The sequence below is a fragment of the Electrona antarctica genome (assembly GCF_951216825.1).
Source record: "Electrona antarctica genome assembly, chromosome: 7".
NCBI lineage: Eukaryota > Metazoa > Chordata > Actinopteri > Myctophiformes > Myctophidae > Electrona > Electrona antarctica.
Genome location: NC_136812.1, coordinates 35,818,360 through 35,842,082, shown reverse-complemented (window position 1 = coordinate 35,842,082; position 23,723 = coordinate 35,818,360). Strand labels below are relative to the sequence as shown.

Below are 23,723 nucleotides of genomic sequence, written 5' to 3'. Positions count from 1 at the left end.
AGAAATCAATAAGTGGAATAATTCAACTGTGTTTATAGGTTAAGTAAAAGATGCAGTAACATTCTGAATGTTCATTTGATTTCTTAGACTGGCTGAATCTGGCTGAAAGGTTGTGTTTTATGATTTCTCCTCATAATGTTTTAGGATTTGTCTATGAGCAGCTCATCAGAGGAAGAGGAGGACGAGGAGGACGAGGAGGAAGAGGAGGATGAGGATTGTGGTGAGAGACATGGATCATATTCATATTTTACACTGTAAAGCCCTGACCACACCAAAGGGTCAGCATGCAACTCCTTGGGTCCAAACGGTTGCAAGGAGTTAAGTCTAAAACCGTCTCGACCCTTTGGTGTGCTTTGGGCCGTTGAATCCCATACGTTGAATCACTAGGGTCAACGTGGGTCAACGTGCAACAGGACAAATCACACCGCAGGGACAACGCTAAAACCATCTCCACCCTTTGGTGTGGTTAGGGCTTAAGGGTACAACAGTACACTAGTTAGGGCTTAAGGGTACAACAGTACACTAGTTAGGGCTTAAGGGTACAACGGTACACTAGTTAGGGCTTAAGGGTACAACGGTACACTAGTTAGGGCTTAAGGGTACAACGGTACACTAGTTAGGGCTTAAGGGTACAACAGTACACTAGTTAGGGCTTAAGGGTACAACAGTACACTAGTTAGGGCTTAAGGGTACAACAGTACACTGGTTAGGGCTTAAGGGTACAACAGTACACTAGTTAGGGCTTAAGGGTACAACAGTACACTAGTTAGGGCTTAAGGGTACAACGGTACACTGTGGTTAGGGCTATCTCTGGGGGAGCCCGGGTTCGAACTGGCAACCTTGCGGTTACCATCCAGACACTCTACCCCTGAGCCACCGCTGCCCCCTAGTGGCCACTCTACCCCTGAGCCACTAACTGTCCTCTGTGTGTATTCTCTCTACAGACGACTGCATGGACCTGATGAAGATGATGAAGAGGATGGAGATAAGTGGAGAGGAAGGTAAAACATTTAACACTACGATGAACTGGGGCGGGTGTGGCTCAGGGGTAGAGTGGCTGGTTGCCAGTTCGAACCCTGTGGGCTCCTCCAGAGTCAGTGTCGAAGTGTCCTTGAGCAAGACAAGAACCCCTAATTGCTCCTGATGTGCAGGTTGGTGCCTTGCATGGTTTCCGCCACCATCAATGTGTGAATGGGTGAATTGATGCACAATCTACGTAAAGCGCCTTGGATAAAGGCGCTATATAAATGCACCATTTACCATTTAACTGTGAGTGTTGGTGTGAATAATACAACAGGATTAACACAACTAAATGGTTTCTCTTTAATGTCCTTCCTGTGCAGAGCTGAAGGAACCTGAAGATTCTGATAATGGTAGGATGAGGATGGATGGATGGATGGATGGATGGATGGATGGATGGAGGGATGGAGGGAGGGATGAATGAATGCATGTATTTATTTATTTGTATTTATTTTTTTATTTATGAACTATTGTGTAACCATAATGTTTTGTCCCTCCAGATCAGCTGTACTTCAGACCATGCTGTGAAAAATGCCATCATGTCCAGCAGGTCAGTTTGATCAAAGCCGGATTTATAGACCAAATGAAAACAGACATTTCAAACATTACATAGAATTTTGCATTTTAAAAATCATGATTGCCCACATGGTGCTGTTGACTACAGGGCCGATGCCCACATGGTGCTGTTGACTATAGGGCCGATGCCCACATGGTGCTGTTGACTACAGGGCCGATGCCCACATGGTGCTGTTGACTATAGGGCTGATGCCCACATGGTGCTGTTGACTACAGGGCCGATGCCCACATGGTGCTGTTGACTATAGGGCTGATGCCCACATGGTGCTGTTGACTATAGGGCTGATGCCCACATGGTGCTGTTGACTACAGGGCCGATGCCCACATGGTGCTGTTGACTACAGGGCCGATGCCCACATGGTGCTGTTGACTACAGGGCCGATGCCCACATGGTGCTGTTGACTACAGGGCTGATGCCCACATGGTGCTGTTGACTATAGGGCTGATGCCCACATGGTGCTGCTGACTACATGGCTGATGCCCACATGGTGCTGCTGACTACATGGCTGATGCCCACATGGTGCTGCTGACTACAGGGCTGATGCCCACAGGGTGCTGCTGACTATAGGGCTGATGCCCACATGGTGCTGTTGACTATAGGGCTGATGCCCACATGGTGCTGTTGACTATAGGGCTGATGCCCACATGGTGCTGTTGACTACATGGCCCACATGGTGCTGCTGACTACAGGGCTGATGCCCACATGGTGCTGTTTGACTCCAATAGCTTTTTTACTTGTACTTTTACTTTAAGTCGAGGGAACGACTTAGTGAAGACGTGGCCATGTCTTAATAAAATGTGGTCACACTTTATTGAAAAAGAAGAAAACACGGTTGTTGGTGATCCTTAATGATCTCCTGTTTGTGTGTGTGTGTGTGTGTGTGTGTTTGTGTGTGTGCGGGTGCGTGTGTGTGTGCGTGTGTGTGTGTGTGTGCTTGGTAGAGCTACGGCAGTGAGAAGTTCACCCCCGAGAAACTGTCCAGAGGACGCTTACAGTGAGTCTGGACTTCACTTTGACATCATCTGTTGATCTGCTTTCATTATGTTCTCATTCCTTATGGTGAGCATTTTCACTTTGGCGTGTGCGTGTGCGTGTGCGTGTGCATGTGCGCGTGCGTGCGTGCGTGCGTGCGTGCGTGCGTGCGTGCGTGCGTGATTGCGTGCGTGCGTGCGTTCCTTCCTTAGGGCTCAGCTGGAAGGACAGGGCACATATGAGTGTGAGTTGACAGGCTTGATATTGGAGGCGTTTGAGCGAGTTCTGGTGGTCTACTCCATCCTGTCCTGGTCCAAGTTCAACGAGTTAGTCCAGAACCCCTGGATGGTTGCTGGGCCCATATTCAACATACAGACCGTGGACAAGGACCACTCTGCCCTCAAGTCCATCCAGCTCCCCCACTCCCTGTGCCTGGCTGGTGAGAACATGTTTTATTGACTGTACAACCTCCCCCACTCCCTGTGCCTGGCTGGTGAGAACATTATTATAACAGTATATATAATATCTATTAGAGATGTCCCGATGCTGTATCGGTATCGGATCGGCCCTTATTTGGTCACATCGGGTCACATCGGTATCGGTGAATATGCCTGCAGTCTAACCACCGATCCGACACAGGGGTTAAGGAAAGGGTTGACACTATGGCAGGTAAATAAAATGCTGGGTCATGTGAAGTTTGTTTTGGAGTTGCCCAAACTGCAAGTGCACATTTGAGTGAGGAGTCTGCTATAAACACAACACGAGATATATAGCTATAAACACAACACGAGATATATAGCTATAAACACAACACGAGATATATAGCTAGATAGCTATAAACACAACACGAGATATATAGCTATAAACACAACACGAGATATATAGCTAGATAGCTATAAACACAACACGAGATATAGCTATAAACACAACACGAGATATATAGCTAGATAGCTATAAACACAACACGAGATATATAGCTAGATAGCTATAAACACAACACCAGATATATAGCTAGATAGCTATAAACACAACACCAGATATATAGCTAGATAGCTATAAACACAACACCAGATATATAGATCACTCATTCTTGAGATGAGGGACAAAAGTGGAAAAAACATGTCCCACACATAAGAGCCTTATTTATGTTAAAAATAAATAAATTAATAAAAATAAAAGCACTTGCAAAGTTAAATGTAATACAGTTGTGTATTCTTATGCCATTCATTTCATTATATATTTTTTCATATGCCATCTAAATTAGTTAAAAGCAGGCACTGTACCCAAAAAGGCCTGTATTTAGCCTGTCCCCAGCAAGTTGTCACAATTTCAAACTGCCAAAAAAGTGTCTAATACTGTCACAATCACATAAATATACATACTAAATGAAAGTAGATTGTCAAAAACATAGCAAACAATATACACAGTTCATTTTAATTTATATTTTAAATTAAATATCTCATATCAAATGGGTGTCCCACGTCTCCGTCAACTCCGTCAGGTTTTTTAAAAGTCTTAAATTAATCAGAAAATATTGTCGACAGATTTAGCCTGAAGACTCCTTTTCCAAGTCCTGTTTATATTTGTTGCAACAGTGGAGCACCTGGTCTGACAAGCATTCAATTGTTTGATATTTTAAACAAACAATGTTGATATCAATGTGGTCACAGCTTTTACATGTCAACTCCGTCAGGACATTATTATGATCTTTGTTAAGAATTCCAAAATAATGTTTAGTATTTTAGTTTAGGGTTAGGTTTAGCTAACAACTGAAGAAAAAACTAAATGGATAAATTGTACTACAGAGGGTTAAGATGAAAACAAATGCCCTTTTGTCAACTCCGTCAGACGTCAACTCCATCAGGTTTTGTGTCTGACGGAGTTGACATGTATCTGACGGAGTTGACAAAAGTGTTCCCAAAACAATAAAATTATAGTTTTTGAATAATGGGAAGTATTCTAATTTGGCAGACAGTTAGAGCATGCCTTAAGGAACATTTTTGGCTATAGGGCCATCACAGATTTGTCTCGTGGTGACCATGGCAGCCATCTTCCAAAATGGCCGCCACCTGATGTTATTTTACAATAACTCAAGTTCTACACCACCTAGGATCTTGATTCTGGTGACTAATATTACATTTTCAAGGATGAGGGATACAGTGGTACAATTTAGATTTTCCCTATGACCATGGCAGCCATTTTTCAAAATGGCCGCCACCTGCTGTTATTTTACAATAACTCAAGTTTTAGACCACCTAGGATCTTGATTCTGGTGACTAATCATACATTTTAAAAGATGAGGAATACAGTGGTACTATTTAGATTGGTCCTGTGACCATGCCAGCCATTGTTTTTCAAAATGGCCACCAACCTGCTGTTATTTTACCAATAATTCAAGTTATAGACCACCTAGGATCTTGATTCTGGTGACTAATCAATGTAATCATACATTTTAAAAGATGAGCAATACAGTGGCACTATTTAGATTTGTCCTGTGACCATGGCAGCCATTGTTTTTCAAAATGGCCACCAACCTGCTGTTATTTTACCAATAACTCAAGTTTTAGACCACCAAGGATCTTGGATCTGGCGACTAATCATTACATTTTCAAGGATGAACTTTCTCTGGGAGGGGTCAGGGATTATTTCAGGTGCAGGTTGAGTTGCTACTGACAGGACATTACAGGAGGTGGGCTTTATGGCCTTTGACTTGTCCCTTTCAGGCACAGACGCACAGTTTGACTACACTGGCCACTGCAGGGAACTGTGGGGGAGAAACTTTGGTCTCTTGACACCCCGATTAGGTTCAGGGTTTTTTTGGTAGAGACTTGCCTTTCATGACAACGTTGCTGCAGCAGTTGATTTCCTTACTGCGAGCGGTGGCACACTCTGGGTCTCTTTGGCGTTGTATCTTGGTGGCCTCCTGCCAGGGTTTCTCCGTCCTCATGAGCTCTGTGTTCTGGGGCTCTTACATTGTCTTGGCTGGAGATTGCTTTCCTGCAGGGTCCAGCCCAGTCTTGTGCAGATGGCTGCTGGCCCACCTGGAGGCCCCAACCTCAATTGTTCGGTTGGTGTGATTAGGTGGGGTGGTCTTCCCCAATCAGGATGAGGGGTTTGACCCTTTCAAACCGTTGTAGCGGCAGTCTGGCCAAGTGTCTGTATTTAGTTGTGAGGCTAGATACAGGATACGATTGCTCACCCAGCCCCAGGTGACTTGAGGTGAAGGCTCCTTTGATTTGGTAACATTGCTTTGGTTGACATGCTGGGGACACAGAGAACGACACTGATGCCTTCAGTGTCTGCACATCCTGCCTGATAGTTCTGAAGGCAGATCTTCAGGTTTTCCGTTGAGGCAGAGTCTTTTGCTCACTGTTCACCTCAAGCAGGACTTCAAGGTGTTTGCCTTTGCACAGGCTATATGGCTAGGACTTGTGCTTCAACCACTCCGAGAACTCCAACAGGGTGTTGGTTGCTCCTGGGCCGCAGAGCATTGTGCGGCGGAATTCAACTCTTATCTCTGGTGGCAGCTTGTTGAGGAGTCGTGCAACTTGTGAGCCGCATCTAAGTTCTGTGTCTCCCTCTGGGCCTAGGGTTGTTAGCATGCCTACCAGCGACTGTACTTGAAGCGCAAACTTCTCAAAGGCCACCCCATCGCCTCGACAGATGTTGGCTGCCTCCAAGACACTTGCTATTTTCCGTAACACTAATTGGTGGGGCTGTCCAAACGTGTTGTTTAGGTGTCACCCGGGTCTCTGTTGGTGAAGTCGGGTCTATAGGTGGTCTAGAACATTATTTAGTAGAGTTTAGTAGAGTTATTTAGTATGGGGATATTAATAAAATCTGGTAATAAATTCCTTACCAAGAAATTTCTTCACCAATGTGTTTGGAAGGGTGTCTACTAACATATCCCACATTGCTTTATATTCAACCACCCTATAGGGAACTTTTGACAGCAGCTGAAAGTTGGTGTACCATCAACAACCAATATAAGGCAAAATGTTCATTATGCTTATAGCATGTGACATGTCAAACTAGGGGGTTTTCATGATTCTGAATGCATTCCAAGTATTAGCTATGCACGAAAAACACTCATTGGGCTGAAAACGGCCATAGCCGTCATCACAAATGTGATTAGGTCAGCACATTTGGGCACATTTGGGCAAGTGGATTTGGCCGAATTTAGCCCAAGGAGTTTGACCCCTAGTTTGGCCATAGACCCCCTAGTTTGGCCATAGCCACTTGCCCAAATGTGCTGACCTCATCACATCTGTGATGATGGCTATGGCCGTTTTTAGCCCAAGGAGTGTTTTTCGTGCAAAACTAATGCTTGGAATGGATTCAGAATCACGAAAACCCCCTCGTTTGACATGCCACATGCTACTTAAAGCATAATGAAATTTAGAACATTTAGTCTTATATTGGTTGTTGATGGTACCCAACTTTCAGCAGCTGTCAAAAATTCCCCTAGGGTGGTTCAATAGAAACCAATGTGGGATATGTTAGTAGACACCTTTACAAACAAGACAATTCTTGGTAAGAAATGTATTCCCAGATTTGACATTCTGATATTATTCCCTGACTAATTGGTAAAATAATAGCAGGTCCGCCATTTTTGAAAAGGGCTGCCATTGGCACAGGATAAATCTAAATAGTACTACTGTATTCCTCATCCTTGACAATGTAGTATTAGTCACCAGAATCAAGATCCTAGGTGGTGTAGAACTTGAGTTATTGGGAAATAACAGAAAGTTGGCGGCCATTTTGAAAAATGTCTACCATGGTCACAGGACAAATCTAAATAGTACCAATGTATCCCACATCCTTGAAAATGTATGATTAGTCACCAGAATCAATCTAGCTAGAACTTGAGTTATTGTAAAGTAACAGCAGGTGGCGGCCATTTTGAAAAATGGCTGCCATGGTCACAGGGCAAATCTAAATAGTACCACTGTATTCCTCATCCTTGGAAATGTGGGATTAGTTACCAGAATCAAGATCCTAGGTGGTCTAGAACCTAAATCAGTTCAACTTGTCAACTCCGTCAGATGTCCGTCAACTCCGTCAGACGTTGGTCACATGATGTTTTTGTTAATTTCCAAAGAAATAGATGATTCGATGTCAAATATTTTGTGCTTATGTATTGAAACACCAACTGAAATACTACTTAATTATGCTTTTTATGGTTTTTAACATGGTTTTTATGTTATAATATTGAAAGTAAAGGTTGAAAATGAAGGATTTGAGAAATGGGATATTTCATAATAGTGTGATATTGGAATAAAACAATATTAAATTAATTGTATTACTTAACTTGACTACTAAAAGCCATTATAAGATAACTGAGGACTTTATAGTATTGTTGAAATTATCAAATTAAAATAAAAGGGATTTTAGTGTGTCTGACGGAGTTGACATAAATCAGTTATAAAGTGCATAAATGTCCCATTTTAGAAATAAATGTTATGCGAAAAACCTGTTCCTTCTCAAGATTGGTAGTTGAGACCTGTGTCTACAAATACATCCATTTCATTTTAATGGTTTCTTTAAAAAAAAAAATCTGATTTGAAAAAGGTTTTGTCCCTTATCTCAAGAATGAGTGAGCTAGATGGCTATAAACACAACACCAGATATATAGCTAGATAGCTATAAACACAACACCAGATATATAGCTAGATAGCTATAAACACAACACCAGATCAAAACACTGGTATCAGTATTGGGTATCGGTATCGGCTAACACAGAAATTGAGGTATCGGGATCGGATCGGAAGTGAAAAAAGTGTATCGGGACATCCCTAATATATTATATATAGCCTACTGTTATATATTATTATTATTATATTATATTATATATGTATTATTGACTGTACAACTGAGCAGTGCCCGGTGTCAAGTCTGTCGGACCCACAGTTGTCCAGAAGCGCCACAAAAAACTCTGGCCAGGTTCTGCCAGTGGACCTCACCTGTAGATTCCATGACGTCACATTGAGATTAGGCAACACACTTCATATTTGGGCATGCCTGACACAGAACTCCATATAATATATGGAGTCCTTTATTATTCCTATAATATAGGAATAAAGGGACACAGACATCTCCATATATGGGCCTTAAAGGGACACAGAGAGATGGGTGGTACAACGGGTACTCTGACACGGGTACAACGGGTACTCTGACACGGGTACAACGGGTACTCTGACACGGGTACAATGGGTACTCTGACACGGGTACAACGGGTACTCTGACACGGGTACAACGGGTACTCTGACACGGGTACAACGAGTACTCTGACACGGGTACAACGGGTACTCTGACACGGGTACAACGGGTACTGCATAGCCAGGTGGGGCATGGGGGTGGGGCATGGATGTCCAACTTCCATCGTTACCGACTCTGTGCTCTACAGCCGGACACCGCTCTAGTATTATACAATACAGTGAATTCAAAACAAATTAGTGATATTTCTGTTCAACTTGTTTGTCCTCCATGCATTTTGTCTTGTTGTCTCCATAAAAGTGTCCCTCCATCCTTCCTCCTCCTCACTACCCCCCCCTGCAGGCCAGGAGAGAGAGGCGGTGTTTGGTGTCCTACACGTCACTGGAAAGCAGCCCGTCATTGAGACAGTCCAGTCCTCTGGTAGTCATGTGAAGTGGTCAGTGTCCTCGCTGTCCCCTGTGGGCGCCATCGCCCGCGCCACGCAGCAGGACCGACACCACGGAGAGGTGCTGCTCTACCAGGTTCTGTGCAGTAGGCCTACTGTCGACATTCACTGTTTCCGCATCTACCTCGCCAGCAACTCCTCGCATGTTAAAGTGAGCAGAACAACTATGGCTTTTATATCATGATAATCATGTGGAACATGTATCACTATATTTGTTTATGTTTAGAGTTTAGAGTGCAGGTGTTAAGTTAAAGGAGAATTCTATGCTAGAAGGCTTTCTTACCTTTATTTGTAGTTGTTACGTCCCCCACCAAAGGGGTCCAGGTGATATTTGTAGTTGTTACGTCCCCACCAAAGAGGTCCAGGTGTTATTTTGTGCAAAAGTGCATTATTGGCTATTTCCCCTAATATAAGCCCTCAATGAATTGCATTGAATTGCATTGAATTGAATTGAATGGGGCTATGGGGTGTTGTGCTAAGTCGCTTATTTCCATCGCTCAAAATATCTTTTGTATATATCCTCTCTACATAATGTAAATAGTATCCCAAGTGGCACACTTTACTACTTATTTCAATGGAAATAAGCAAATTAGCACAAAAACCCAACCCCCATTGAGGGCTTATAGGCTATTAGGGGAAATAGCCAATAATGCACTTTTGCACAACACCTGGACCTCTTTGTTGGGGACGTAACAACAAAAAATAATGGTAAGAAAGCCTTCTAGCAGGAATTCTCCTTTAAGAATTAGTTGTTTAGGATATATTCATGCTTTGGGTATATTCATTGAACTCAATGTCAACAGGTTTTTATTGTTTGATTAGATTACAACTACAATCAGAACTACAGACTCACTCCCAACCTTCTGCCGTACTCTGAAAACCCACCTCTTCAGACTCTTTTTTAATGATTTTTCAATTAGGCATCCAAACTACACATGACTTACACACAAGAAAAAGACTGGAAAAAACAGACAAAAACACAAAACACAACTAGCAGTCAAAAACCTCCCCTAATGTACAACACCAGTACTACACCCCTCCACATTCTGTTGACATTAGTGATTATATCATCTGTAATGTAATACGTGTTAATGCAACAATCCTTTCATAGAAATAGTCCCATATTAAATGGAACTTTCCTTTGACATTGTTCCTCTTTGCAATTGAGTATTCAAAAGATGCAGTTATACGTCGGGTCCAGTCTGTGAGCTCTTAGACGAGCTCTTCCAGTTTCTCAGTACCAACCTGGCTGCAGTGATAATAAATAAATAAATAAAGGAAAAAATCCACTCAGGTTGGACAAAATTGCATTATTTTGTTTCTCACCTGATTCTGACAGGACATTAGGTCTACTAGCCAGGGTGATTCTGACAGGACATTAGGTCTACTAGCCAGGGTGATTCTGACAGGACATTAGGTCTACTAGCCAGGGTGATTCTGACAAGACATTAGGTCTACTAGCCAGGGTGATTCTGACAGGACATTAGGTCTACTAGCCAGGGTGATTCTGACAGGACATTAGGTCTACTAGCCAGGATAAAAAATCTACCCTAATCTGCTCACTGCTAATACCCTAAATCTGCCTTAATCCAAGATTGCCCTATTGATAACCTATTATAAGCCAATATTTTTCTAAATTTCAATATGCTTTAAGTAGCATGTGACGTGTCAAACTAGGGGTTTCCAAGCATTTGTTTTGCACGAAAAATACTCCTTGGGCTAAATTCGGCCATAGCCAATGTGCTGACCTCATCACATTTATGATGGCGGCTATGGTCGACCTCTGGCATTTATTTACCTGACTATAAGACATGCAGTCACTAATGCATGTTGTGCCTTGGTGACCCATAGTGGCAACACTGTGCCATCTCCCAAGAGACAGAACCTAGGTGACCCCTAGTGGCAAGCCATCTCCCAAGAGACAGAAGCTTGGTGACCCCTAGGCCCTTTTTGAAACTAGCTCCTCGCCACTCGCCCTACACACTTCCACTCGGTTTGAGCATAGATATATAAATAATAGAGACACAATGCAATGCAAGTGGATGGGAGGGGGATTCCGGTGCCGTCTCTATTATTTATATATCTATGCTCAAACCGAGGGGAAGTGTGTAGGGCGAGTGGCGAGGAGCTAGTTTCAAAAAGGGGGTTAGTGGCAACACTGTGCCATCTCCCAAGAGACAGAACCTTGGTGACCCCTAGTGGCAACACTGTGCCATCTCCCAAGAGACAGAACCTTGGTGACCCCTAGTGGCAACACCGTGCCATCTCCCAAGAGACAGAAGGGCATTCTGGTAGTGTTAGTCCCAGCCATTCTCCAAGTTTCCTCAGTACCTCCTTCCAGAATGATAAAACCACAGGACATTCCTCAGTACCTCCTCCATCCAGAATGGTAAAACCACAGGACATTCCTCAGTACCTCCTCCATCCAGAAGGGTAAAACCACAGGACATTCCTCAGTACCTCCTCCTTCCAGAAGGGTAAAACCACAGGACATTCCTCAGTACCTCCTCCATCCAGAAGGGTAAAACCACAGGACATTCCTCAGTACCTCCTCCATCCAGAAGGGTAAAACCACAGGACATTCCTCAGTACCTCCTCCTTCCAGAAGGGTAAAACCACAGGACATTCCTCAGTACCTCCTCCATCCAGAAGGGTAAAACCACAGGACATTCCTCAGTACCTCCTCCTTCCAGAAGGGTAAAACCACAGGACATTCCTCAGTACCTCCTCCTTCCAGAAGGGTAAAACCACAGGACATTCCTCAGTACCTCCTCCTTCCAGAAGGGTAAAACCACAGGACATTCCTCAGTACCTCCTCCTTCCAGAAGGGTAAAACCACAGGACATTCCTCAGTACCTCCTCCTTCCAGAAGGGTAAAACCACAGGACATTCCTCAGTACCTCCTCCTTCCAGAAGGGTAAAACCACAGGACATTCCTCAGTACCTCCTCCTTCCAGAAGGGTAAAACCACAGGACATTTCCAAAAAGCATGTAAAAATGTACCATTTTCCCCCTTACACTTCCAACACCGTTTGTCTTCCAAATCCTTCCTAAACAGTTTTGTAATGTATAAATTTGCTTCTAATATCCCTAGTGGCCCACCAAACTTTGGAAATTATATTTGACCATTTCTCCTCACTTATTTCACATCCTAAATCCCTTTGCCATATTAATCTAAAAAATTCAGTCTTTGCACTTTGTAATTAGTGTGGTTGTAACCAGACTATACCCTAACAGGTCAACCAACCAGACTATGTCCTAACAGGGTAACCAGACTATACCCTAACAGGTCAACCAACCAGACTATGTCCTAACAGGGTAACCAGACTATACCCTAACAGGTCAACCAACTGTCCTAACAGGGTAACCAACCAGACTATGTCCTAACAGGTCAACCAACCAGACTATACCCTAACAGGTCAACCAACTGTCCTAACAGGGTAACCAACCAGACTATACCCTAACAGGTCAACCAACCAGACTATGTCCTAACAGGTCAACCAACCAGACTATGTCCTAACAGGTCAACCAACCAGACTATACCCTAACAGGTCAACCAACCAGACTATACCCTAACAGGTCAACCAACCAGACTATACCCTAACAGGGTAACCAACCAGACTATACCCTAACAGGTAAACCAACCAGACTATGTCCTAACAGGTCAACCAACCAGACTATGTCCTAACAGGTCAACCAACCAGACTATACCCTAACAGGTCAACCAACCAGACTATGTCCTAACAGGTCAACCAACCAGACTATACCCTAACAGGTCAACCAACCAGACTATACCCTAACAGGTCAACCAACCAGACTATGTCCTAACAGGTCAACCAACCAGACGATGTCCTAACAGGTCAACCAACCAGACTATGTCCTAACAGGTCAACCAACCAGACTATGTCCTAACAGGTCAACCAACCAGACTATGTCCTAACAGGTCAACCAACCAGACTATGTCCTAACAGGTCAACCAACCAGACTATGTCCTAACAGGTCAACCAACCAGACTATGTCCTAACAGGTCAACCAACCAGACTATGTCCTAACAGGTCAACCAACAAGACTATGTCCTAACAGGTCAACCAACCAGACTATGTCCTAACAGGGTAACCAACCAGACTATACCCTAACAGGTCAACCAACCAGACTATGTCCTAACAGGTCAACCAACCAGACTATACCCTAACAGGTCAACCAACCAGACTATGTCCTAACAGGTCAACCAACCAGACTATGTCCTAACAGGTCAACCAACCAGACTATACCCTAACAGGTCAACCAACCAGACTATTGTTATTGTAAATGAGCGATACTTTGGCACGCTACTCCTCCCACAGTTTTTGCTGCATGCAGTCGAGCCATATGTCAAATCGACCGGCTTCATCGGTAATCGGTGTGCTTGCTCATTGCTAAGAGAAATGTTGTATAGTTTAATTGATATTTATTCATTAGTTCTCAATAGACTTATAATGGGAAGATCGAAGACCAATCAAGGCTCCAATTCAAGTATTTTTTCCCCTGGAAACCATAAGCGCCATATTTACAAGACTTGGGGGGGAATAATAATAATTATGAGAATAAATTGAAAAGGAATTACATCATGGTGGCGCTATAACAGCCCACTATATAACTCTTGAACCGTAAGTCGTAAAATCAAAATGTATTTTTCCATGAATTCCTTGGATTCCCTCAAAAGTGCAGGTTTACAAGCAAATGCAGAGTCAGACCGCTACCCAGAGTGTCTCTGAAACTGAGCAGCCTATATAGGGGCTGAAGAGTTTTTCAAAAGTGAAGGCGGAGCTAAGAGATCAAGTGAGCTGTTATTGATAGCTCAATTGATTGCAATTAGTCCTATCTCTTTGTTCAGTTTCAGAAATACAATCTGATAGTGTGCCAACTGAGCTTCTGAATGTAAACAGTTAAATTGGCCCAGAGTATAAAAAACACAGACAGAAGACAATTAAGACAAACAGATAATAAAGAAGATAAACAGAACAAATAAAGGAAGAAAAAGTAGAAAAAACTTCACTAGTCTAGTCACATGACATGGGTGTGAGTTAATGATTCTTCACTAGTCTAGTCACATGACATGGGTGTGAGTTAATGATTCTTCACTAGTCTAGTCACATGACATGGGTGTGAGTTAATGATTCTTCACTAGTCTAGTCACATGACATGGGTGTGCTGAGTTAATGATTCTTCACTAGTCTAGTCACATGGCATGGGTGTGAGTTAATGATTCTTCACTAGTCTAGTCACATGACATGGGTGTGAGTTAATGATTCTTCACTAGTCTAGTCACATGACATGGGTGTGAGTTAATGATTCTTCACTAGTCTAGTCACATGACATGGGTGTGAGTTAATGATTCTTCACTAGTCTAGTCACATGACATGGGTGTGCTGAGTTAATGATTCTTCACTAGTCTAGTCACATGACATGGGTGTGAGTTAATGATTCTTCACTAGTCTAGTCACATGACATGGGTGTGCTGAGTTAATGATTCTTCACTAGTCTAGTCACATGACATGGGTGTGAGTTAATGATTCTTCACTAGTCTAGTCACATGACATGGGTGTGAGTTAATGATTCTTCACTAGTCTAGTCACATGACATGGGTGTGAGTTAATGATTCTTCACTAGTCAAGTCACATGACATGGGTGTGAGTTAATGATTCTTCACTAGTCTAGTCACATGACATGGGTGTGAGTTAATGATTCTTCACTAGTCTAGTCACATGACATGGGTGTGCTGAGTTAATGATTCTTCACTAGTCTAGTCACATGACATGGGTGTGAGTTAATGATTCTTCACTAGTCTAGTCACATGACATGGGTGTGAGTTAATGATTCTTCACTAGTCTAGTCACATGACATGGGTGTGAGTTAATGATTCTTCACTAGTCTAGTCACATGACATGGGTGTGAGTTAATGATTATTCACTAGTCTAGTCACATGACATGGGTGTGCTGAGTTAATGATTCTTCACTAGTCTAGTCACATGACATGGGTGTGCTGAGTTAATGATTCTTCACTAGTCTAGTCACATGACATGGGTGTGAGTTAATGATTCTTCACTAGTCTAGTCACATGACATGGGTGTGAGTTAATGATTCTTCACTAGTCTAGTCACATGACATGGGTGTGAGTTAATGATTCTTCACTAGTCTAGTCACATGACATGGGTGTGCTGAGTTAATGATTCTTCACTAGTCTAGTCACATGACATGGGTGTGAGTTAATGATTCTTCACTAGTCTAGTCACATGACATGGGTGTGAGTTAATGATTCTTCACTAGTCTAGTCACATGACATGGGTGTGAGTTAATGATTATTCACTAGTCTAGTCACATGACATGGGTGTGCTGAGTTAATGATTCTTCACTAGTCTAGTCACATGACATGGGTGTGCTGAGTTAATGATTCTTCACTAGTCTAGTCACATGACATGGGTGTGAGTTAATGATTCTTCACTAGTCTAGTCACATGACATGGGTGTGCTGAGTTAATGATTCTTCACTAGTCTAGTCACATGACATGGGTGTGAGTTAATGATTCTTCACTAGTCTAGTCACATGACATGGGTGTGAGTTAATGATTCTTCACTAGTCTAGTCACATGACATGGGTGTAAGTTAATGATTCTTCACTAGTCAAGTCACATGACATGGGTGTGAGTTAATGATTCTTCACTAGTCTAGTCACATGACATGGGTGTGAGTTAATGATTCTTCACTAGTCTAGTCACATGACATGGGTGTGCTGAGTTAATGATTCTTCACTAGTCTAGTCACATGACATGGGTGTGAGTTAATGATTCTTCACTAGTCTAGTCACATGACATGGGTGTGAGTTAATGATTCTTCACTAGTCTAGTCACATGACATGGGTGTGAGTTAATGATTCTTCACTAGTCTAGTCACATGACATGGGTGTGAGTTAATGATTCTTCACTAGTCTAGTCACATGACATGGGTGTGCTGAGTTAATGATTATTCACTAGTCTAGTCACATGACATGGGTGTGAGTTAAGGATTCTTCACTAGTCTAGTCACATGACATGGGTGTGCTGAGTTAATGATTCTTCACTAGTCTAGTCACATGACATGGGTGTGCTTTTATTAAAAATGCAACACATGGTCAATAAGTCATCGTCTGAAAAGAAGATGCCGCTTTATTTGTTTGTTTGTTTTTATCGTTCCCTAATCTCCTGCATCTTTCTGTCCGTCTGTCCGTGTGTGTGTGTGTGTGTGTGTGTGTGTGTGTGTGTGTGTGTGTGTGTGTGTGTGTGTGTGTGTGTGTGTGTGTGTGTGTGTGTGTGTGTGTGTGTGTGTGTGTGTGTGTGTGTGTGTGTGTGTGTGTGTGTGTGCGCGTGTTGTCCTTGTGTGTGGCAGGACATCAACAAGAAGCTGACGAAGGGACGCTTCATTACGATTGACAAGAACACCTTCTGTTTGATGGGAGACGAGAACTACCATCTGACCAGTGAGCCACGTGGGGAAATCGATCCCCAGGTGTGTGTGTAGATACTAGATGGTGAAGGTGGTTAGATAGATTATTTTTTGTGTCATGCACCACAGGTGCCACGCCCACTTGGACTTATAGGACACAACATATAAATCACTGCATCAATATTGCATAGTTAAATAAAATAAAAACTCTGTTTTTCAAACTCAAATTCTGCCTTTTTTCCCGTGCCCTACCTAGGAAATTTGCTAATGCAAAAGTACCTTAACTTTATTTAATTGGTTAGATGATTATGAAAAACTGTTTCGGTTTCAGTAAACACAAATACTTGACATTTTACAAAAATATATTTTTAATTCATCAAATAGTGGACAGTAAAACACAAAATAATAATTTCATTTCAGTATGAACATGTTGTATTTATTATGAATGTATGATGCCAGATGATTATTAATGTTATTATTGTTAATGTGTGTGCAGTACATGCCATTCACCGTGAAACCCAGAGGTTTCTTTGAAGCATACTATGAGCAGACTCCTCCCTTCAAGTTGAATCTGAAGGCGAGTGGTTCAGATGTTACGGCATGGACTGCAACCATTCGACAAGGTACCTACCGGCTATACCGCATGCACAGCAGTCACCTGATGATTGTTCTTTATGCACACAGCCACCTGTTTACTGAGATGTTGTCTTTATGCACACAGTCACCTGTCTACTGAGATGTTGTCTTTATGTACACAGCTACCTGTCTACTGAGATGATTGTCTTTATGCACACAGTCACCTGTCTACTGAGATGATTGTCTTTATGCACACAGCCACCTGTCTACTGAGATGATTGTCTTTATGCACACAGCCACCTGTCTACTGAGATGATTGTCTTTATGCACACAGTCACCTGTCTACTGACATGTTGTCTTTATGTACACAGCTACCTGTCTACTGAGATAATTGTCTTTATGCACACAGTCACCTGTCTACTGACATGTTGTCTTTATGTACACAGCTACCTGTCTACTGAGATAATTGTCTTTATGCACACAGTCACCTGTCTACTGACATGTTGTCTTTATGTACACAGCTACCTGTCTACTGAGATGATTGTCTTTATGTATTCACAGCCACCTGTCTACTGAGATGATTGTCTTTATGTACACAGCCACCTGTCTACTGAGATTATTGTCTTTATGTACACAGCTACCTGTCTACTGACATGTTGTCTTTATGTACACAGCTACCTGTCTACTGAGATGATTGTCTTTATGTATTCACAGCCACCTGTCTACTGAGATGATTGTCTTTATGTATTCACAGCCACCTGTCTACTGAGATGATTGTCTTTATGTACACAGCCACCTGTCTACTGAGATGATTGTCTTTATGTACACAGCTACCTGTCTACTGACATGTTGTCTTTATGTACACAGCTACCTGTCTACTGACATGTTGTCTTTATGTACACAGCTACCTGTCTACTGAGATGATTGTCTTTATGTATTCACAGCCACCTGTCTACTGAGATGATTGTCTTTATGTACACAGCTACCTGTCTACTGAGATGATTGTCTTTATGTATTCACAGCCACCTGTCTACTGACATGTTGTCTTTATGTATTCACAGCTACCGGTCTACTGACATGTTGTCTTTATGTATTCACAGCTACCTGTCTACTGACATGTTGTCTTTATGTATTCACAGCTACCGGTCTACTGACATGTTGTCTTTATGTATTCACAGCTACCTGTCTACTGACATGTTGTCTTTATGTATTCACAGCAACCTGTCTACTGACATGTTGTCTTTATGTATTCACAGCAACCTGTCTACTGACATGTTGTCTTTATGTATTCACAGCAACCTGTCTACTGACATGTTGTCTTTATGTATTCACAGCTACCTGTCTACTGAGATGTTGTCTTTATGTACACAGCTACCTGTCTACTGACATGTTGTCTTGATGTATTCACAGCAACCTGTCTACTGACATGTTGTCTTTATGTATTCACAGCAACCTGTGTACTGAGATGTTGTCTTTATGTATTCACAGCTACCTGTCTACTGAGATGTTGTCTTTATGTACACAGTCACCTGTCTACTGAGATGAATGTATTTATGTATTCACAGCTACCTGTCTACTGAGATGATTGTCTTTATGTATTCACAGCTACCTGTCTACTGAGATGATTGTCTTTATGTATTCACAGCTACCTGTCTACTGAGATGTTGTCTTTATGTACACAGTCACCTGTCTACTGAGATGAATGTATTTATGTATTCACAGCTACCTGTCTACTGACATGTTGTCTTTATGTACACAGTCACCTGTCTACTGAGATGATTGTCTTTATGTATTCACAGCTACCTGTCTACTGAGATGATTGTCAGCTTCATTAATATTGTTTGTGACTATGCAGTGTATTTCTGAATGATAATACCTATATCTGTTTACCTTGCGTCAGATGACTTGGTCACTGAGAAAAAGCCAAGCTGGAAACATCTTCTTGGTTGGTCTCGGCCGGGCTCGAGCAAACGGAAAATGTGTAAGTGTGATCGATGTGACTTACAGTTCCAGAATCATTTTTTATTCTGGGTTTAATTAGTGAGATATCGGGGAGTTTCAGTATTACATACAGTATATAGTCGTATTCACCGTCTACAATTGGTCCATAACGCAGCAGCCCGCCTCTTAACAGGTGCAAGAAAGTTTGACCACATCACACCTATCCTGGCCTTCCTCCACTGGCTGGGAGGCATACTATGGTCCGACGGGGCATTGGTTCGACATGCGTCCGCACCTCGGACTAGCGCCTGCTCCCGTGCTTGCGGTTATGGTTAGGTTAGGGTTTGAGGTTTCGGATCAATGAATCGTCGGACCAAACACATGCACTCCCACTGGCTGCCCATCTCCTTTAGAATTCACTTTAAAATACTGCTTTTCACATTCCTTGCTCCGTCGTTCATCTCGGACCTACTCGACCCCTATGAGCCAGCCTGTGAGCTGAGATCCTCCCACTCGACCCCTATGAGCCAGCCTGCGAGCTGAGATCCTCCCACTCGACCCCTATGAGCCAGCCTGTGAGCTGAGATCCTCCCACTCGACCCCTATGAGCCAGCCTGTGAGCTGAGATCCTCCCACTCGACCCCTATGAGCCAGCCTGTGAGCTGAGATCCTCCCACTCGACCCCTATGAGCCAGCCTGTGAGCTGAGATCCTCCCACTCGACCCCTATGAGCCAGCCTGTGAGCTGAGATCCTCCCACTCGACCCCTATGAGCCAGCCTGCAAGCTGAGAGTATTAGTATTATTATTATTATTATTACTATTATTCACAAATTCATTCAATGAATTCCTTCTTTGCGTTTCAGCTGTGCCTCACACAGAGAAGACCATGGCTTCTTCCACTCAGGTAAATACTCCAGGTTTTCTGGCAAATACAGCGACTCAAAATCAGGTCACATGGTATTGTTACACTTCATACACATTGCCTGCTACTCCCTTTGATAGAAGGTCACATGGCTGTTACACTTCATACACATTGCCTGCTACTCCCCTTGATAGAAGGTCACATGGTATTGTTACACTTCATACACATTGCCTGCTAGTTGCTACTCCCTTTGATAGAAGGTCACATGGTATTGTTACACTTGGTACACATTGCCTGCTACTCCCCTTGATAGGTCACATGTTATTGTTACACTTCATACACATTGCCTGCTAGTTGCTACTCCCTTTGATAGGTCACATGGTATTGTTACACTTGGTACACATTGCCTGCTACTCCCTTTGATAGAAGGTCACATGGTATTGTTACACTTGGTACACATTGCCTGCTAGTTGCTACTCCCTTTGATAGAAGGTCACATGGTATTGTTACACTTGGTACACATTGCCTGCTACTCCCTTTGATAGAAGGTCACATGGTATTGTTACACTTGGTACACATTGCCTGCTAGTTGCTACTCCCTTTGATAGAAGGTCACATGGTATTGTTACACTTGGTACACATTGCCTGCTACTCCCCTTGATAGAAGGTCACATGGTATTGTTACACTTCATACACATTGCCTGCTAGTTGCTACTCCCTTTGATAGAAGGTCACATGGTATTGTTACACTTGGTACACATTGCCTGCTACTCCCTTTGATAGAAGGTCACATGGTATTGTTACACTTGGTACACATTGCCTGCTAGTTGCTACTCCCTTTGATAGAAGGTCACATGGTATTGTTACACTTGGTACACATTGCCTGCTACTCCCTTTGATAGAAGGTCACATGGTATTGTTACACTTGGTACACATTGCCTGCTAGTTGCTACTCCCTTTGATAGGTCACATGGTATTGTTACACTTCATACACATTGCCTGCTACTCCCCTTGATAGAAGGTCACATGGTATTGTTACACTTCATACACATTGCCTGCTACTCCCTTTGATAGAAGGTCACATTGTATTGTTACACTTCATACACATTGCCTGCTACTCCCCTTGATAGAAGGTCACATGGTATTGTTACACTTCATACACATTGCCTGCTACTCCCTTTGACAGGAACCCTCTGTGCAAATCTTAAAGAAGAACAAGGTGAAACTGGCCAGGTGGCTCCAAGCAGACTTCCAGTTGATTCTGCAGCATGCACACTCTGGAGAGCTGGTTGATGACAGAGTGTACCAACATCTGAAGAGCAAAGCACTACCAGAAGATGCTTGTTATGACCTGATTGATGCGCTGATGTCTAGAGGAGAGAGCTCTTCATCGGACTTCCTCAAACTTCTCAGAGATCCAGAGGTTCACAACACTTATAATACACAACTCAGGGACTGGGTTCTTTCTCTATAATACACAACAGTGTATGACAGTCAGACAAGGAAGGATGCCTTGTAGTTTTAGTTCTCTACCAACTTGGGTCTTAGTATAAAGACTTTTAGATTTATATGACTCGGTGACAAAAATCATTTATCGATTGACACTATTTTAGGTGAATGTTCGTCCCCAGAATAGCAATGCTGGGGTTCAGATGGTTAAACGTCGAGTATAAAAGTTTGTCCAGTCTGTCCTGTAATGGAAACTGATATTTTGTAAAGTTGACCTCTGTGACCTCAGGCTGTGGTGTTTATGACTCCCTTCATTTTCCCTAACCTGTACAACATACTGTATCTTGTTTATTTTTTTTTAATTACTTTTTACGATGATTTGAATTGTGTTGTTATTTTTCATGTCACGATTGAATACGCAGGACCTGAATGGAAACAAGACCATGTGATATCCCTTTGGACATGTGTTTGACCGCAATAAAGTATTCACTCAATCAATGCAATACTGTATCAGTAAAGATTAGCATATTGACGTACCGTAATGTGGCAGGAGTTTCTAAACATTAACAGTGTAATTCAGGTGGTGCCACAGTGTTCACATTGTGACTGACAGGCATCAGTGTTCACATTGAGACCCTGTCTGTCCCACATTGTGACTGACAGGCATCAGTGTTCACATTGAGACCCTGTCTGTCCCACATTGTGACTGACAGGCATCAGTGTTCACATTGAGACCCTGTCTGTCCCACATTGTGACTGACAGGCATCAGTGTTCACATTGAGACCCTGTCCCACATTGCATCAGTGTTCAAATTGAGACCCTGTCCCACATTGTGACTGACAGGCATCAGTGTTCGCATTGAGACCCTGTCTGTCCCACATTGTGACTGACAGGCATCAGTGTTCACATTGAGACCCTGTCTGTCCCACATTGTGACTGACAGGCATCAGTGTTCACATTGAGACCCTGTCTGTCCCACATTGTGACTGACAGGCATCAGTGTTCACATTGAGACCCTGTCCCACATTGTGACTGACAGGCATCAGTGTTCACATTGAGACCCTGTCTGTCCCACATTGTGACTGTCAGGCATCAGTGTTCACATTGAGACCCTGTCTGTCCCACATTGTGACTGACAGGCATCAGTGTTCAAATTGAGACCCTGTCCCACATTGTGACTGACAGGCATCAGTGTTCACATTGAGACCCTGTCTGTCCCACATTGTGACTGACAGGCATCAGTGTTCAAATTGAGACCCTGTCCCACATTGTGACTGACAGGCATCAGTGTTCACATTGAGACCCTGTCCCACATTGTGACTGACAGGCATCAGTGTTCACATTGAGACCCTGTCTGTCCCACATTGTGACTGACAGGCATCAGTGTTCACATTGAGACCCTGTCCCACATTGTGACTGACAGGCATCAGTGTTCACATTGAGACCCTGTCTGTCCCACATTGTGACTGTCAGGCATCAGTGTTCACATTGAGACCCTGTCTGTCCCACATTGTGACTGACAGGCATCAGTGTTCAAATTGAGACCCTGTCCCACATTGTGACTGACAGTCATCAGTGTTCACATTGAGACCCTGTCTGTCCCACATTGTGACTGACAGGCATCAGTGTTCAAATTGAGACCCTGTCCCACATTGTGACTGACAGACATCAGTGTTCAAATTGAGACCCTGTCCCACATTGTGACTGACAGGCATCAGTGTTCAAATTGAGACCCTGTCCCACATTGTGACTGACAGGCATCAGTGTTCACATTGAGACCCTGTCTGTCCCACATTGTGACTGACAGGCATCAGTGTTCAAATTGAGACCCTGTCTGTCCCACATTGTGACTGACAGGCATCAGTGTTCACATTGAGACCCTGTCTGTCCCACATTGTGACTGACAGGCATCAGTGTTCACATTGAGACCCTGTCTGTCCCACATTGTGACTGACAGGCATCAGTGTTCAAATTGAGACCCTGTCCCACATTGTGACTGACAGGCATCAGTGTTCAAATTGAGACCCTGTCCCACATTGTGACTGACAGGCATCAGTGTTCAAATTGAGACCCTGTCTGTCCCACATTGTGACTGACAGGCATCAGTGTTCACATTGAGACCCTGTCTGTCCCACATTGTGACTGACAGGCATCAGTGTTCAGATTGAGACCCTGTCTGTCCCACATTGTGACTGACAGGCATCAG

At 43.1% G+C, this 23,723-nt stretch overlaps 2 protein-coding genes across 2 annotated transcripts in view; both read left to right on the top strand.

Annotated features, from left to right (window-relative positions):
- The window catches only part of LOC306926215 (uncharacterized protein), a gene marked incomplete at its 3' end in the record, with an annotated part of 7,562 nt that extends 4,967 nt beyond the window's left edge, over nt 1-2,595 (top strand). Inside the window, exons 4-8 of the mRNA XM_079505479.1 lie at nt 388-394; nt 945-1,001; nt 1,344-1,373; nt 1,521-1,570; nt 2,539-2,595. Of these exons, the coding sequence (XP_079361605.1) occupies nt 388-394; nt 945-1,001; nt 1,344-1,373; nt 1,521-1,570; nt 2,539-2,595 (201 nt within the window). The remainder of the gene's footprint in view (nt 1-387; nt 395-944; nt 1,002-1,343; nt 1,374-1,520; nt 1,571-2,538) is intronic.
- Nucleotides 2,596-2,895: 300 nt separating this feature from the next.
- Nucleotides 2,896-21,981, top strand: LOC306926466 (uncharacterized protein). Its single transcript, XM_079505771.1, has 7 exons — nt 2,896-3,008; nt 9,128-9,381; nt 16,631-16,750; nt 17,184-17,310; nt 19,164-19,244; nt 20,069-20,109; nt 21,254-21,981. Exons 1-7 carry the CDS (start codon nt 2,915-2,917, stop codon nt 21,539-21,541), a joined length of 1,005 nt encoding a protein of 334 aa, XP_079361897.1. The 5' UTR covers nt 2,896-2,914; the 3' UTR covers nt 21,542-21,981.
- Nucleotides 21,982-23,723: the final 1,742 nt, after the last annotated feature.

What these genes read in the sequence shown, in the direction of transcription:
- LOC306926466 (XM_079505771.1), top strand. Translation starts at nt 2,915, where the DNA reads ATGGTTGCTGGGCCCATATTCAACATACAGACCGTGGACAAGGACCAC. An exon ending in GACTGCAACCATTCGACAAG is followed by an intron (nt 17,311 to 19,163) that starts GTACCTACCGGC and finishes ACCTTGCGTCAG; the next exon opens with ATGACTTGGTCACTGAGAAA. An exon ending in CCATGGCTTCTTCCACTCAG is followed by an intron (nt 20,110 to 21,253) that starts GTAAATACTCCA and finishes TCCCTTTGACAG; the next exon opens with GAACCCTCTGTGCAAATCTT.